The 17,401-nt window shown below is 42.5% G+C and overlaps 1 protein-coding gene across 1 annotated transcript in view; it reads left to right on the top strand.

Annotated features, from left to right (window-relative positions):
- LOC101162817 (fidgetin) overlaps nt 1-15,823 on the top strand; it is a 38,658-nt gene extending 22,835 nt beyond the window's left edge. Inside the window, exon 3 of the mRNA XM_023965298.1 lies at nt 9,291-15,823. Coding sequence (XP_023821066.1) covers nt 9,291-11,539 — 2,249 coding nt within the window. The 3' untranslated portion in view covers nt 11,540-15,823. The remainder of the gene's footprint in view (nt 1-9,290) is intronic.
- The last annotated feature ends 1,578 nt before the right edge of the window (nt 15,824-17,401 follow it).

Here is a 17,401-nt window from a genome sequence, read left to right as displayed (position 1 = left end):
AGATTCAAGTGGAAGTGGTATGGACTTCCGACAAGCTGATCGGTAAGTGGTTGCCATAGACACATTGAATCGGACCAGTCGCTGCTTACTAACGATGTCTGACTCCAACATGGCAGCTGAATTGACTTCATTTTATTGGAGCCAGAAGGAAACCATTATCTATGACGCCATACTGTCTTTGTCCAGTTCCAATATGCAGTCAATGGTTCCAACTCTTTTAAATTACTTTGAACATGTTGGAAGGTAGGCGTTCCAGTTCCAACAGCAGTTTGTTTGGGGATGCTGATGCCCAAAACCAGCTGGACTAAAAGTGCATCAAAAAATGGTCTATTCCTCTGAATGTCATGTTGATGAAAACCTCCATACAACGCCACGTTTCCAACCTCTTCAAAGTTTCTTCTTTTTCAGACATCTGCCATGAACTTTTTTAGTGTTTTCAAAACTAGATCAGCTGCATTCAGTATTGATGAACCACATCGTGTCTAAATTAAATCAAGTTCCTTTCTTTTTTTTTGTTGTTGTACCACTATTTGATCATTTCGTTTGGGTTCTTTTAAGCTTTTACAACATTTTGATTCTTATGTGGCCCAAATTTGTCATAAGAACACAAAACAATGTCTTAATATTTTACTTAAGTTTTTGTTGTAACAAATTCCTTACTTAAAATTGTCTGAAACCCAAAGCAACTGTTGCAGTTTCTCTAAAGACCACTGTAAGCCAGTTTCAGAAAGGAAACATTTTTATTTGACTTTAAGGCTTAAGAGTGTGAGATGATTCTTTTTCACAAAAATGTTTTTGATGCCCAAAAATTAGTTCCCCTACTTTGTCAATCAGGCATTTGTCAGCACGTTGTTGACTCGAGCGGAGCGGTCTCCCGTCAGCGTGCCAGAGCCACTTCAAACTTCATTTTTGCCTTGAGAATCCCATGGGTGGATGCCACAGATAATCCGCGCTCTTGTATCTATGGTTGATGGTTGTATCTCCCAAAGCTAGACCAATATTGACCAAATCCCCTGATTGTAATAAGTTTCCTATGTGCACATTATCTATATCTATAAATGGCGACACTACCAGGTTCTGTTGTCAGACTTTTGTCATATTTACAGTCTGTAGTCTGATAGCTGTGACTGACGGTTATCCAGTGCAGCTCGACTCTGTATTTCTTACCGAATATGAGCTTTTTTGGTCCCCCTACCAATGCTCCGGAGAGGAATTCTGCACTCTATGAATGTGAGAATCTGAGTGACACAACCTCATGACTAATTTGATAATTAATTGCCTTTTGGAAGACCTAATCGCATTATTTGACTCTGCAGCGCAGGTTGCGTGCCAGTACAGCGTAGCCTGTGGCTTAGTCACAGTGTGCCGGACTCATTAACAAGGCAGTCCAGAGGTTGTGGAGCGCGTACACACAGCCTGTGCGCACGACAACACACACCCTCACACAGATGTCTGTGAACAAAAGCTACATACAGTGCAGAGCATATTGAGGTGCAGTGATTGAGAGGTTAGGAGATGCCCTCTGGTGTATTTGATAAGGATTTGAATAACTGGCTGCTTAGATTTCCCAGGTGGTCTGAGAAAGCAGGTCTTTCTTGATGAAGTTATTGCTTGTCATGAAGCTCCTCCTCCTCCTCTTCTTGAACTCTCTCTGAGACACCAGGAAGGATTTTTTTTAAAAACAAAAAAAAAAAAAACTTTTTGAAGGTCTCCTATGCCGGTTTAAGTTAGAAAGACAAAGAAGTCATTTGTCTCGGCGTTTTGTGTGTGCGCATCTCTCTAGCACACACTTACACATGCGACTTAATTATGACGTTACAGAAATGGGCAGTTTGCTCCGACACCCCGCTTGCAGAATCACACAGCAGACAGACTTAAAAGAGCTCATTAGCTCTCTCTAAAGAGCTGTTTACTGCTTATACACACATGCACAGTAATGGGCAGCCCTGTTGATGTAGATGGACGCCAAGCATAATGAGAATGATTAGGCTTCTGTGTGTGGAAGCTGGAGGAGAAGGAAAGAAAACCCTTGCAGGCTCGACGCCTCGCCGCCGTGGTTTTTTATTTTCCTCGGCTGAGTGCACCGTCCCCCCGGCTTCCTCCTGTAGCGCACGGGCCTTGCTTGTGTTGCTTTCCTCGGATAAAACGATTAAATGTAAACACACTGCGAGTCTCTCGTTGGCCGGAAGTATGGGAAAATGCATTGCAGCTCCATTTGATGGGAGTAAAGCACTGGATTCAGCTACTTTTCTGCATTGTAATAAAAAGAAATCCAGATGAAGGCCAGTCATTCAATAATGAGTCAACTCTGGTGAAGAACTGGTGTCAGAACCGTGTACAAAAGGTTTTTGGAGTGAATTTAATGCTTGCCCCAAGCCTGCATCTCTACAATAAGTGACATTGCCTTTCTCGTTGCCCCCGGTTTACATCACATTGAATTAGAGGCTTAAACCCCTGAAAGATCCCAAAGTCGGCTGTCCTTCCGTCTCATCCATATGTTCTAGAAAAGGAGCAGCGAGTTCAAAGCGCTCAGTTCAAAGCATCTGTCCTCATTTGAATAACGTAGAGTAATCGCTATTACCTTATTTAAATAGTGCAAGTTATCATTTGGCCTTCATTTGCATTGCTGGGGTAATGACTGCGTCTCTGCATTAACCTCATTATAGAGGAGATGAAAGCCTTGATGGAGCCTGACACACTCTTTCATATATGTTATCTTTATTAATGATGGAATTAGGAAGATTTGTGTTCCTTTAAACATCGCTCATAATGGAGTTTGATAGAGTGTCAACCCAAGCTGGAGAAAGATGCCGCGACTTTGTCTTCCCCTTCTAATCTTTCCGACTTTGTGATCGTCCTCCTGATTTTCCCCTTTTTCGTTCCACCTTTGGTGATTTTCATACACCCTTCTCTACGCTTTGATCTTCTAGTTTCACGTTGTTCAAAAACAAGAATGGATACAACTCAATGTCAACAAACCATCACCAATATTTGACATGCATTTAAAAAAAAAAGTTGATTTGATAACTGTTTGTTGTAAGATGTCACTATAGCAACCAAAATGGTCAAAGATACATTAAGTCACTACTTTCTTATCTAGACATTAAAAAAGTCAATGATTTGAGCACAAGTCCATCTACTCAATCTACTCAATCTCCATTTACATCTTTAGTTCCAGTCTGGGAACTTGATCCACTCCACCTATGGCAAACAGTGGTTGCTAAGGAAAGGTGTAATATCGAGCTTTATATAACAATGTGGAAATTAGTCTTTGCATTTATAAGTTCAAGATAAACCAAAAAAACAAAAAATAAAGAAACAATATAGTTGCTATGGGCCTATCACTTTTGTAGAGGCCAGTATTTGGAACCAAAATAAGACCTGACTGTCATTTTATACAGTCCCTGACAAAAGTCTTGTCGCTTATCCATTTTGTAGAAACAAAAGCGTATAACCTGACTTTTAATGAATCCATTGGTTTTAGAAATGTCTCATATGAAAGCTAAAACCCTCCCAAATTATGTTCAATATACTAAAATAAAATTGCTTCACTGAAGAAAGATTGATCATTTAATGAACACAGAACGGTCTCATTTTGGCAAGACAAAAAGTTTCAACCAATGGATTAATTAAAAGTGAGGTTATACGCTTTTGTTTCTACAAAATGGATAAGCGACAAGACTTTTGTCATGGACTGTAATACTATCTCCATATTTTCACACTAGTGGTGCTGTCCGATTTTATTAATTGGGTTTACAGTGGCTCTAGAACTTGTTTGTGACACGCTACATGTTAGCCACGTCAGAAGCATTTTCCGTATTGGCGTATTCACAATGCCGGGGACTCCCAACCATGTTCGCAAGGGGTAAAAAAAAACCACAAAACAACGTATACCGCTAAAACAAACGTTACCGTGACCACGCTAACTCCCGTCCTTGTTAGTAATGCATCAAAAAAAATGTAACGCACATAATGCGACAGCGCTACATGTTAGTGTATTTACAAAACACCCAACCTTATTTGCAATACGAAATGACATTTTGGTAGAGCGCCTATCAAAAATACCTTCAACAGCAGCAAGCACACTTACATAAGGCGCTCTGGATTATAAAGTGCTTTTTCTTTTTAAATGTGCACACTTTACAGTGCAGAAAAGTCAAACGGACGTCAACTCTAAAAACTCTTAAATAATACAGGATCATTTTTAAAGCGCACATCCTCACTGGTCACATTGATTTCTCGTTTGTTTCTGTAATTTACCACAGATTACCAATAAGATGCCCACAGACACCGTGGCTCACATGTTTGACCAGCAGGAATTGCAGACATCAACGATATTTGCAAAACAATGTCTGCTTTTTGGTTTGTATCTGTTAGATTCGGGAATGTCCAAATGGTCCAACACATTGGGAAGGAGAAGCAATGGCAGCATGTTTAGGTTGATGAAGCTGAACAAATCTACACAAAGATTCAGAGTTAATTGTATGATGTCTAAATTGAGATTCAACTGAATAAAGTTATTTCATTTCCCCAAGATTCTTTTATCTCTGCACTGCAAAAAGAGCCCCTTTTGAAATAAGTCAAAGATTCCTACCCCATTGGCAGATTTTCCTTAAATAGACAAAAACAAAATTTGCCAGGGGGGCTAAGAGAATTCTAATTTTAAGTTACAATTCAAATCCCCAAAGCCGTGTTTTCTCAAACTAAGGCTTTTTTCTTGCGTGACAGAAAATAAGACAATTACTCTTGAAACAAGGTTCTTTTTACTTTCTTCAGATTCTGCTTTTGTAGCGTGGAAGAAATCTGACTAGGCTGAGCAGCCCTCACCAGTAGTTATGCATCACATCTCCATGTTTTGGTAGACATCAGCAGAAAAAGATCTCCGTCTGTTGAGCTTGAAACAGTTCTCAGAAAATGTGGAGTGATTACAAACAATTTACCTTTTGGATTTTGACTTTTTTTGTGGTATAATCTGCCATATAAAGTTCTTCCAAATCTGCCATACATTCCTTTTTTTATTCAATTGTATCTTTTTTTAAAGAAAAAATGTGAAAAGAAGTGTCAATAACCATCTTTTATCGACACATTTTTCTAGAAATCATAAAAATAATGACGTCTCAGAATGACATCATTTTTGAGCTTTTCAGTGACTCATTGGCTTTTGGGTGAACATAGAGAGCTCAGACAGTTCTAGATCTGTTATTTAACATTTCTCATATTCAGCCGGTCAGTCTTAACTGTAGCGGTCCTCTTCTCGCATAATTGTTTCTGCCGCTTATTGGCCAAAAGATCGATTGCTGCCTTCAAGGCGTCTTTGTTGCTGGATGTTGGCGCATCAGGAAGGTGTGAAGTTGTTGAAATGTCTGAATCAGACAGCAAAGAGAGTGTTGAAAGTGTGTATTTACCGACACTGAAAAGCTGTCTGACTGTGGCCCAGAGCTTTCTCCACAGCACATATATTATTCAGTAACAGTCAAGACTCCACGTGTGGCGCCAAAGCACAGAGCTTATGGCGATGAGAATTATTTTGATCCTTATATATTAGGGTTTGATTGATTTGATAACCCTGTTTTTTTTTGTTTGTTTTGGATCTTTGCAAACACCATCTGCTCTGAGCGGGATGGAACAGAAAGCAGCGGTTACATCACCGCGTGAATCACTCGCAGCCATCTCTGTGAAGAACTGCAGCATCCCTCTCAGGCAGGCACGTTTTGTTGGAGACGATCCGAACCGCCTCCTGCTGCCTCATCATGTCTTCATCTCCTAAAACCTGAGCTTTTGCAGTTCTCCATGTTTCGATAAGGCAGAACTCAGGAAAAGTTTTTTTTTTTTTTTTTTTTATCTGAGGCAATAAGACGAGGGGGGGGTTGATGGGCTCGCCCGCCTCTGCAAGACTCCCCCATCGGCTAGAATGTTGTAAATTAACACAATTAGCAGATCGCCATTCTGCTAATTAGCCACTGGTGTCTGCAGAGGCATGGCTAGAAAGGAGGATCGAAGAGGAAATGGGAGTCTGGGGACCCCCCCCCCCCCAGTTTTTTCTGTCTGTTACCAAACAAACAGGGCCTCGGATAAAAGAATGTTAATGTGCATGTGTTTGGAATATGCTTGCAGCAGCATCAACAGAGGGGAGGAAGGCGTCTGATCCTCTCTGAGCAGGTTCTATTGGCCGAACAGAGATGCCGGCATGAACCAATTCTGCAGCAGGGAGTGCTCAGCGGACCCCCAGCCGCGGGTCTCCGCATGGAGCCCTCCGCCAGTCAATAAGTTGGAGGAAGCGGCCTAAGTGACGGCGATATTATCCTTTATTTGTGTGCACTAAGTCAAATCAAACGGGGTTCAATCTGCCGCGCGGCTGCTGTGATTACGCCCCGGCCCGCCTTTGATAGCGCCGAGGCTTTGATAGCGACGGTGGAGTGTTACTGTCGGTGTTTGCAGACGGCATCGGCTGGGATTAAAGGAAACAGTGGCGCTCCAGCCTCCCGAGGCAATAAAAGAGGGGGGGGGGGGTTGGAGCCAGGTGAGGGAGATGAGATGGAGCAAGGAGGGAAGAGACGGGGGGAGGCAGGCGGAGTAAATAAGAGCAGGGGTGGAGGAACAGAAAGGGACTGAGGAGAGAAGATATATATCAAAATAGATTGAGTCAGAAAAAAAAAGGAGGTGAGGAGAAATAGAGACTGCTCTTGAAAGAGGGAGGTGGAAAATGAATGACCACAAAAAAAAAAAAAACTGCAGAGAGGGAAGAGGAGAGGCAGGCTGGTGGAGAGAGAGGAGGTCAAGGTGGAGCTGTGCAGACAGGAACTAAGCTTGAGACACAATGTGTTGTAATTCATAGCTCGCCGCAGCTCCTGTGAGCGCGCCCGTGTTTGTCCGTCTGGGTCAGTGGAGGTGCGCGTGCGCTGCGGCACGCCTGAGCGCAGCCATATAGTTTTTTTTTTCCCTCCCTCTTTTTCTTCACGCCTCAGTGTATGAGCACAGCTCTGAGTGTGTGCTGAATGAAAGCACAATGAGCAGAGAGAAGGCTGCATGTGTGCCATGCTTTGTTGCAGGCCCATTTTTAAACCCATCTCCAGCCACCTCAGATGAGCTGGGGATTATAGAGTGACCCTCCATGCCTCTGTCTTATTGGTCTGGCCGGGATGCATTAGGCTGCTGTAACCAGCCGTCGCACAGTCCCCGTCTGCTGCAGCAGACCTGCTGACGCTCGGCGAGTCCTGATGAGAAGTTCATCCACGTTTCAGGTGGAAATCACTTCAGTTTTTCATCATTTGTTCAAATATTGTGGATAGGATAACTGATGAATGTCCAACCGTCAGCCAACATCATTGTAACTCTATGAATTAAATACCGCCCTTCTCATTTTTCCACATATGAACTTTGACAAAAATAACTCAGACATTGTGAAAAAGCCTAACCACAAACTTTGTTTTTATGGCAAACATTATTGCATAAAACATTAAGGATACCACAATTCTCAGTTTAAAAGCTGTAGGTTACACCACTAAGGTAAGTCTGGAACAAAATGTATTGTTGCATCCCTACTGCATACCAGTATTTTTACATCGACTGTGTCAAAAACATACTGTGCTCAAGGATGTATTGTTTTAATACATCAGACTTGGCGTACGTCAACTGAAGGGGCTTTTCCTCATTGCTACTCACTTGTTAGAAAATAAATAAATAAATAAATCAACAGAATCGTACCTTTTTTGTGATTAGTTTTAGTCATTCATATATTGAACTTAAACAAAAATTTAATCCAAAAATCAAGGTTTTAATCATATCAGGATTGTTTCACAAATGACCTACTGTATGACCAGCTGGGCATCAGCATGCAGAACCATTCTGAAACCTCTACAAACTGTTCACAAACAAGCTCTGAAAACTTTGGACAAAAAGCCCAAAAGCCACCATAATTGTAAAATACTTCAGAAACACAACCTACTGAGCTTCAATAATATGATTCAACATACAGATTGCATATTGGTCTATAAAATCCTTCACGGTCTGGCTCCTCCCCCACTTCAGGACTTTGTCAAAAAAAGAGAAAACAGAAGCACCAGAGCGAGTTCAAGAGGCGACTGCATCATTCCTTCCAGAAAAAAGCAGCTTTGGACAGACTGTTTTCTCCTTTCGAGCCTCTCAAACCTGGAACGCAATCCCAGAAAGCATTCGACAGCTCTCCACACTTCCATCTTTCTCAAAACAATTAAGATCTTGGCTGCTGGAAAACCAAACTTGCACTCATAGCTAATTTTAGGGACAATGCAAGAAAACTGTTTGCTAACAAAAGTAAAAATAAACCATTGGGGGGTGAAAAAAAGTGGTCACAGTTGTCATAGTATTGTTCTGATTTTGGATATGTTATTGATTTATATTTTGGTGAACTATGCATTTGAAACTGTTTTAAATGTTATCCGAGTTATGTTAATTTTATGTCATTTTTCTAATGCAATTTTACGCTATATATGTACATTTTTACTCTGTTTTACTCATTTTATTTTAAGTCTCTAGGTGGCTGGCCATGGTCAGAACGGGACAGAGGATGGAAATTAGCCTAGGCTACAATCCTGCATATTTACAGTGTCTCATTACCTTTAGAGTATTCTACACTGTTTGTTGTATGCATTGTCCCTTAAATAAATAAATACAAATACAAATACAAAGAAAGATTTGCAGTTTTTTAGATGGATAACACGCAGTTAAGTTATTTTAATAATTAATAATGAATTATTATTATTATTTATAGACCTCTGTTAGGAGTTTCTTTTGTTCCGGTTAACAACTGGTTTTAAGGCTTTTGCCAATAATATAGAATATCGAGGCGACTTCTTTAAGTGTCCATTGTCACTTTTTATTGGACAACCAATCAGAATCAAGTATTCACCCAGACCATGCCATAAGCTCATATAAATTATATTCAACGATTCAAAATTAGAACACCAATTGGCTCATTTCAGATAATGAATTATTTACAAAGACATGAGTCCCTGTACAATTCTAGTAGCAGAAATAAAGTGTTTTATTAGTCGTAATTGTTTTTAAATTTGGTGTTTAGGTTGTTTATCCCTTTAGCACAAAAAGTGCTTTAAGGTTAAAGGTGAATATGTACATTAAGTTAAAATCTAGGTTCTGATCAGTGTCTCAGTTTGCACCACCTTTGACATTGATATAATTTTTCTCTAAACAACTTACTCTGTTTTAACAAAAAAGGGCGCGTTATTGTCTTCCGACAGTTTTTTTTGTCTGCATATTTTTTAAGATGTTTTTTTTTTTCTTCTTTCTCTCAGGCTTAAAGATGCAGTGGACCCCCGAGCACAGCCAGTGGGCCGAGCAGCATTTTGACATATCTTCCACCACTCGCTCACCGGCCCACAAAGCTGAAGCGTACAGGGCAGTGCCCGGGCACCTGCAACGCTCCGCCGCCTACCAGTACGCCTGGGCCAATGACGACATCTCCGCCCTCACTGCGTCCAACCTGCTCAAGAAGTACGCCGAGAAGTACTCCGGCATCCTGGAGATGCCGGGCTCGTACTCCGAGCCGCCCGGCGTTCCTGGAGTGATGAACGGACGAAAAGGGGACTCTGAGCCCTGGCAGGACGGCGTGTACCCCATGAGCTGCATCCCGGAAGGGGTTCCCATTAGAAAAGGAGGGGTGGCAGCGGCGTCGGAGGTGGTGTCTGGCATGTGCAGCTCCCCTGGTCTGGCCTCCAGTACCCTGAGTGAGCCGAGCTACTCCAGCAGCAGCTGTGGGAGCCATTCGGCCACGGCGCTCCACTCCTCCTCCATGCCCTCTCAGGATTACGCCCCCACCTACAGCGGCCCATACCTTCACAGCAGTTACAGTTCCCAGTCTGCCCCTACCCCAGCCCTCCCCTCTCCACTGCACAGCTCTGGGCTCCTCCAGCCCCCTCCTCCACCCTCCCACCCCACCTTAGTTCCATCATACAATGGAGGCTCCCCCAACTTATCGAGTTATAACTACCCCCCAGTTGGCTACCCAGCACAGGGCTCAGTGGGACCAGGATATAGCCCTGGAGGAGCGCCACCACCCTCGTCGTACCTCCACTCAGGCATAGCTGCTCCTACACCTCTTCCACCCAGTTCTTCTTTACCTGGATACCCATACCAGAGCCATAACCTGACACCAATTGCCCCCACCCCTTTGAACAGTAGTTCCTCCAATACACTAAAGAGGAAGGCATTCTACATGGCAGGCCAGGGGGAGATGGACCCCTCTTATGGAAACTTTGGGTATGCCCAGGCTCGGAGCTCAGCGGAGAGCCCCATGTACCGGGTGGCAGATAGCAGCAGTACCAATGGAGGGTCCAACCCCGCCAGTGGTGGGTTTGACAGGAACTCTAATACTCAGAAGCAGTCCTCAATGTCATCAGAGCAGCAAAGAAAGTACGGTGGTCAGGGAGCAGGGGGTCCACTGACTCCACCGGCCTATGTCTCCTCCACCCTCGGTGGCTCCCGGTCTGCCGATTCTCTTGCTAGCTTCACCTCCCCCTCCCTGAGTGAGCAGTCGGCTGATGATCATCGCATGCACCTATCTCATTCAGCGCCTGGGCCCACCTCCTCTTCATCTAATTCCTCTTCGCGGTTGGCTGAAGAACAGCTAAAAACCTGCAATCCTCAACTCCTGGACATGGTGACATCAGAAATCGTTCAACAGGGCCCCCCGGTGGACTGGAGTGACATTGCAGGCCTGGAACTAGCCAAGGCTACTCTAAAGGAGGAGGTTCTGTGGCCCATTCTGCGTCCAGACATGTTTAGTGGTTTAGGACCATCCCCGCGCTGCATACTGCTGTTTGGCCCAAGGGGCAGTGGAAGGACGTTGCTTGGCCGCTGCCTGGCCACTCAGCTGGGGGCACCGTTTCTCCAGCTCAGTGGTTCCACCTTGGCCACCAAGTGGTTGGCTGATGGAGAAGAAATCATCCGAGCGTCCTTTCTGGTGGCACGTTGCCGTCAGCCCTCTGTACTGTTCATTAGTGAGTTGGACATGCTCCTGTCCGCCCACCTCAGTGAGGAAAGTCCAATCAACCAGCTAAAAGGGGAGCTACTTGCCCAGATGGACTCCCTTCTTATGGGTTCTGGGGAGGACAGTAATAACCAAGTGTTGGTGATATGCTCCTCTAGCAGACCACAGGACATGGACGAAAGTCTACGAAGGTACTTTTCTCGGAGGGTGCTGGTGCCCTTACCGGATAACGCGGCCCGGCACCAAATTATAAACCAGGTTCTGGCCCAATCCCAGCACAAATACTGCTTGAGTGAGGAGGAGCTGGCGCTGCTGGTCCAGCGAACCGAGGGTTTTTCTGGACTGGATCTGGTCAGACTTTGTCAAGAGGCCCTCGTAGGTCTGTTACACTCTGCACAGGGCATGGACATGACTGGTATGATGCCCAGGGGCCAGATCCGGCCCCTCGCCTACCAAGACATTGACAGTGTGTGTTGTAAATTCCAAGCCAGTATATCGCAGAAAGAGATTGACACTTACACTGAGTGGAACAAAATGTTTGGCTGCAGCCAGTGAAAACACAGACACCGCCCTTGAGAAAAAGAGGCTTTCACAGTTCCTTCCCTCAGGGCAAATGCATTGAGCTGGAGGGAGCGGGACGCCGAAGGCCAACACAAGCCCGCTGTGCTTTCAGAAAGCAGAGTTTAGATGCACCCAGAAACCTGGTGTGTTCCTCATCTACCGAGCTAGAGTTTCAGTCTGAAAACCTGACACTCGAAATAGCCAGGCCTTGTTTACACACAAGCGAGTTGGCTTCACATCCGATGGCCCTATGTATATATAAATATGTTGTCGTTCTTGAAATTAAGTTGGCTATCTAAGTGCCTGAAGTGGTGCTTTCTGATTTTAGTTAATTTGCCTCACAGTCAACATTCATGGCATGAGCTGATGATTATTAAGAGCTTTAAAACTTCAGCAGTGAGTCTGAAAAAAAAAAAACCCTGATAGTCGCAGTCAGTGGTGGTTCTTCATCCTTTATTGTCCTGCTTGGCGCCGTTATCCATTCGGGTGGCAGTAGTCTGGCCCTGTCTCGCATTTCTCTCCTCCGATTCTGTGTCTGCAAAACAAACAACACTCAGGAAAGCCTTTGTAAATTGTACAGTACCTCAAGATCATGTTGACGTAAAAGCACTAAAACCTGAGAGGAAAATCTGACACTGGAAGGTGTGGTTCAAGAGGCTATTAAGGATAGCAAAGGAGTGACAATGAATGTATTAGATATGTTCTCAATCGACGGAACATTATCTTGAGTATAAAATCATTTTGTCTTAATTATTTTGTTATCACAGCAGGTGCTTGAGTTAGTTACCTGTTCTTACTTGACAAATCCTTTGACTTCTTACCATTGCTCTTGAAAAATGTGATACCGTGTTGTCGCCCAGCTTGGGTTTTTGGGGGTGGGGTTTATACAGGCGGGGGAAGTGTTGGGAGGATGTACATTTTTGAAAACGGCCACAATCGACATACAATCTAGGCTACATGGGAGCCCCATCAGCTTATCAACACACCCTTTCACTCATTTGTTGCACAGTTGGAAGGTTTTATTGAAAGAAATGTAAGTAAATGTTTTACGTCTCTGAAAGTACATGTTTGCTAGCACAGAAAAGCTAAATGAGATGCATTTCGTATTCTTTATATGCAAAAAAAAGAAAAAGTGCACAAAAACAAAATTATATTGACATTTTTGAAACATTGGCAAGAGATTTCAAAATGAGTTTTTTAAATTAGTCACATCACAGACAACGACCGGTCTAGTCATCTTAACAATAAACAAATATTAGTTGTTTTTTTTTTCCCCCCCATACAATATTTGGCATAATTCAGGGTGTTTCTGCGTAAAGTTCAACTGGGATCACTTTTCGTCAACTTTTTTGCCACTTTATTCATTTTTTCATTACAAAAGATTAAGAAATCCAAAATTTTACCGCTAATGCTCTTAATCGGAGCTAAAAGTGGTGTCAGTTTTGTCCCCCCCCAAAAGAAATTTCTGTGGCTTCTAAGGATTTTCTTAAAACCTATTTGACCATACACATGAAGATAAAATAAGTATAAACATGTTTTTTAAAAACAAAAATAATAATAATAATAAAGGCTTATTGGCTGTTCAAAATGATGTCATGCTTTATTTTATAGAACGTAAAAAATTAAAACTGTTACCTTATGTTTTGAAGTTTTATATGTTTTCAACCAAAGTGAAGCTTATTATCTGTAACAAAACATCTTTTTTGAATAAAAGACAGCGGAAAAGCTAACTAAAATAAGGAAAATAAACAAAAACGTGGATCAGTTTTGGATGCCGGATAGGCAATATTCCGACCAAAAAGGTTGTCTCAGTTTGACTCTGTTTGCCACATCAAAGAAAGAAAAAGGATTTAGCAATTTTTCATTATTTATGACACAATAACCTCGACAGAACCGATGCTAGACCTACAGCTAACGACCAAAACATTTAGGTTTTTTATTTATTTATTCAAGTCTTCTCTTTGGTAAAGTTTGGTAAATTTACACCATTGTAATCGTGTCCAATCTGCATGCAGGTGGAGTACAGGTGTTGCCACTTGCATGGCTGTCCAGATTCTGAAGAAAAGCTCAGACAAATGCCAGCACTAAACAGCAGCGCTCATTTACAAGACCGTGCTTCATTTTGCAAACAGCCTAAAGCAGTAAAAACAAGGTTTTAACCATTTAACTCTGGAGCTTTAGCGTTCTATGAATGACCATAAAGCTACGTTCACACCGCCCTTAACAACGCGAGCAGCCATTTTCAACGAAATGTCTATGGAATTTCCTGTTCAAATCAACATTTTTAGGAGGACGCATTGCAAGTTAATCCACGTAGAACTTTAACCAATCAGCGACTACATTTGGTAGTGACGCGTGGATGGCATCTTTTTTTAATTCACGGAAGTACCAACTGTTAGAAATTGATCTTGGAGGGAAAAAAAATGAATAATTGCGCTTTGTATCCAGCTGGAATTCTATGACACCAAGTCTTTCATACATCCAAATAGAGCTGTGAAAGAAAAAGCTTTGAGCAAGATTCACCAGAATTGCACCACTTCAACATTCAGCACCAAGCCTCTTAATGCAATCAAGATAAAAGCAGCTTTAGAATCCCTTGGATTTAGGAACCACCGTTTACGCAAATTAACGGAATCCTAACAGATTCTGATGCAGATAAAGGCGAATACAGAATCAGTTGAATATACGTCAAATGCGTAAGAGTTTCTTTATTTCAACGAACGTGTGCGTTTCCTGTCACTACCGACAGCTCTGGTATTAAAGGGGTTATAAAAGACTGGATTGGAAGAGTTACACCTGTCTTTTTGTTGTTTCAAACCAACTCTTTCAGGTTTCTGCATATCTTTTTCATCACCTGACCTCAGGAACTTTTGACTTCAGAGACGAAGAAAAAAAATCGGATGACAGTCATTGCGAAACCATTGAAATCCAAACGTTAGCTGAATAATTTGACAGTAAATCAAATTGGCAGAGCATAAAAATAACTATATTTTTGATCATTTCTGTTGGGACTTTGATGCAGGTCTTTTGGGTCCTTCAACATGATGTTTGATACCCGTTGGAAAATCTTTGTTTTGTTTTCTATTTTGTTTTCGGCGCCTCTGTCATTCTGTGCTGTAGTTGAGCTTCATGCGTATTCTTGTGAAAATGTTGATCATCAGTCGCTTGTGCATCCACTGGGTGTTTGACCAAAAACTCATCCTAAAACCTAAAAAAAAAAAAAAAAAAAAAAGCTCCAACTGTGAAGGAAAGTGGGGCTTTTACGGTGTAGGACCACGTTTTGCTGCTTTCTCCAGAGTAGAACCCAAAGTCAGGTGTTGTGCTGAGCATCAGCAAAATCTGACGGCGGGGAAAGACGGGCGGGACGAGGGGCAGCGTGGAGCAGCCCCCTCAGAAAAGCAGCCCTCAAAAACAATTCCCAGAATTCCCTCCGTCAGCAAATCCTCCGGAGAGAGAAGAGAGGGTCTCCGGACGGAAAGAGCTGCTGGAGCACTTTCGGAGCTCTGGCACAGGCGTCCTACCCAAATCAACCACTGGAAACGTGGCGGTCAATGCTGCGCTTTGTTCATGTTTTCTGCTCCTCTTGATGTTTTTCGACACCCGCCGCCCTTTAATTTTTTTAATTTTTTTACTGCATTTCTACCTCATTTTCACAAAAACACTTGTCTCTTTCCTTTTCTGTCCAAATTTCAAACATTTATTTATGAAAAAAAACAAAGACACCGTAAAGTTTTACGTGGTCTACCTCAGATGATTGTGCAGAAAGCTGATGGTGCAACCACGGGCTACAGCATGGCCTCGATTGGGGTGGGGGTGGGCGGGGTCGGGAAATCTCATGTAATCCACAACATTTGCTTTAATCTTTTGTGAACTTCTGTGGTTGTACGCGTGTGAATGTGTACATACGTGGGCACACCTCTTTGGTTTTTTTTTATTTTATTTTTTATAAATTGTTAGTATATATTACACACTTGCACAACTTTGAACCAGAGTGTAACGTGTTTCTGTTGTACATATCTCTATACATACAATACAAATGCACCACTTGTTTATATGTGTGAATATGTTGCCATACTTGCAGTAAATGTATTTTCATGTAATCTGAGGTACAAGCAGCAACAAACGACCCATTAAAGACATTTCCTTGGGAGATTATATCTTAGCTTGTTGCGTTCTTTGTTTAACCGTTGCTCTGAGGAAAGAAAAGATTAATAGCGGAATTTATTTATCAGAACAATGGAAAAATAAGTGTACTGCCTGGGAAAAAAAAAAGGAAAACACAGTCGAGCTGATAAATCGTCTTAATGAGCCTAGAGTTAGTCACCCTTGTGTGCAATTATAAAATCATCCGAGTCGCTCCAAAAGCCGGTTCTGTCGCTTCTCTCATTAAAATGTAACAATTCATTTCTCTTGCTGTGCTAAGAGTGGCAAGACGGAAACATTAAAGCATTCATTATATTTCGCCATCACAAAGAATATGGATTATGCAAGCTCTCTTAATGAAAATGATTTTGCACGTGTCATTATACAGCTGGCGGTGAGGTGTAGGAAGCCGCCGTATAGCCTCCGTAATTATCCGAGGAAAAACTCAAATGCCTGGCGATGGGGGTGGGGGGGGTCAAAGAGCATCAAGGGCTGCTGTTTTCTTTATTATCTGCCTTTGAAAACCCGCTGCGGCCAACAAAAATTATTTACGACCAGCTTTTATGTCCAAAGTGATGTTGGGAAGCCGTCTTTAGGACGGGGAAAGTGTCCAGCAGAGAGCTGTTGTGGGAGGGGGAAAAAAAATGCCCAGAGCGACTGTCTTTTAGGACCAAATCCGGTAATTTAACTCAACAACAATCCACAACTTTCTACGGTGCAGAGATAAAAGTTGGTGACCACAAACGATGGAGTTTCCAATTTCGAACACAGAAATAAATAAAATAGCCTAAAATAAAGCAAGTTATTAATATTTTACATCTTGTTGATCGCCTTTGTTTTGCAGATAGAAAACAATGGGAAAACCTGGTAACCACATGTATATACGTATATTAAGGTTTTCTTGTCTTTTTTGATACCACATCTTCCCTATCTGCTCTAAACACAATCATTTTGTCACGTAAGGGTTAATGACCGACAAAGTCTGCATGATCAGAAATTAACGCACGATGTGGAAGCCTGAACCTTCCGACGCAAAGCTTCCGTAGAGTGCGTTAATGCTGATAACATACACTTTGAAGGCCATTAACTCGCTTATACCATGGTCACCTACAAAAGAATTCAATATTCAACCAGTTTTTGGACTTTATTTTTGTTATTTTTTCGTTTTGGTTCGGTTTTATTAATTTTCATTTTCTTACAAAAAGGGGACTATTTGTTACGTGGTGTGGCGTGTTGTCATGGTAGCAGCTCAGCCGGCGCGGACCTCGATTGCAGCGGCAAAGGAAAGCGATATCTATGCTGATCGTCACGATGGGTTAAATAAAGCATTAGTTCAGAGAGAAAGTTCACGTCTTACCGCTTGTTTTTGTCCAGCCGTGCGCTTATCACTGTGGTATATCACTTTTTAATGCACACCCAGCAGCCAATCAGAATCGAGTGATTCCGCAATTTGTAGTATTTTTGTGAAGATCGTTCCATTGATGCTTTTGCTTCATGTCTGCCGAGTGGAGTTTATTAGTCTGTTTTAAGGGCTTGAACCTGTGACCGCTCCTTACCACGCCTTATTAACTTCGTCACCATGTTATGTGTGGTACTCGGGTCTTCAACGACAAACGTTGCGCATTTCATCAAGTTTCTTGAATGTTTAGGCGAAGCTGTGAAAGCGATCCAAAGTCATGAGAAAGCTGCCGTCGGTTCCCAAACGTCCGCCAA

Source organism: Oryzias latipes, chromosome 2 (assembly GCF_002234675.1).
Source record: "Oryzias latipes chromosome 2, ASM223467v1".
NCBI lineage: Eukaryota > Metazoa > Chordata > Actinopteri > Beloniformes > Adrianichthyidae > Oryzias > Oryzias latipes.
Note: the sequence above shows the minus strand (reverse complement) of the source record. Positions and strands in the feature narration are given on the sequence as shown.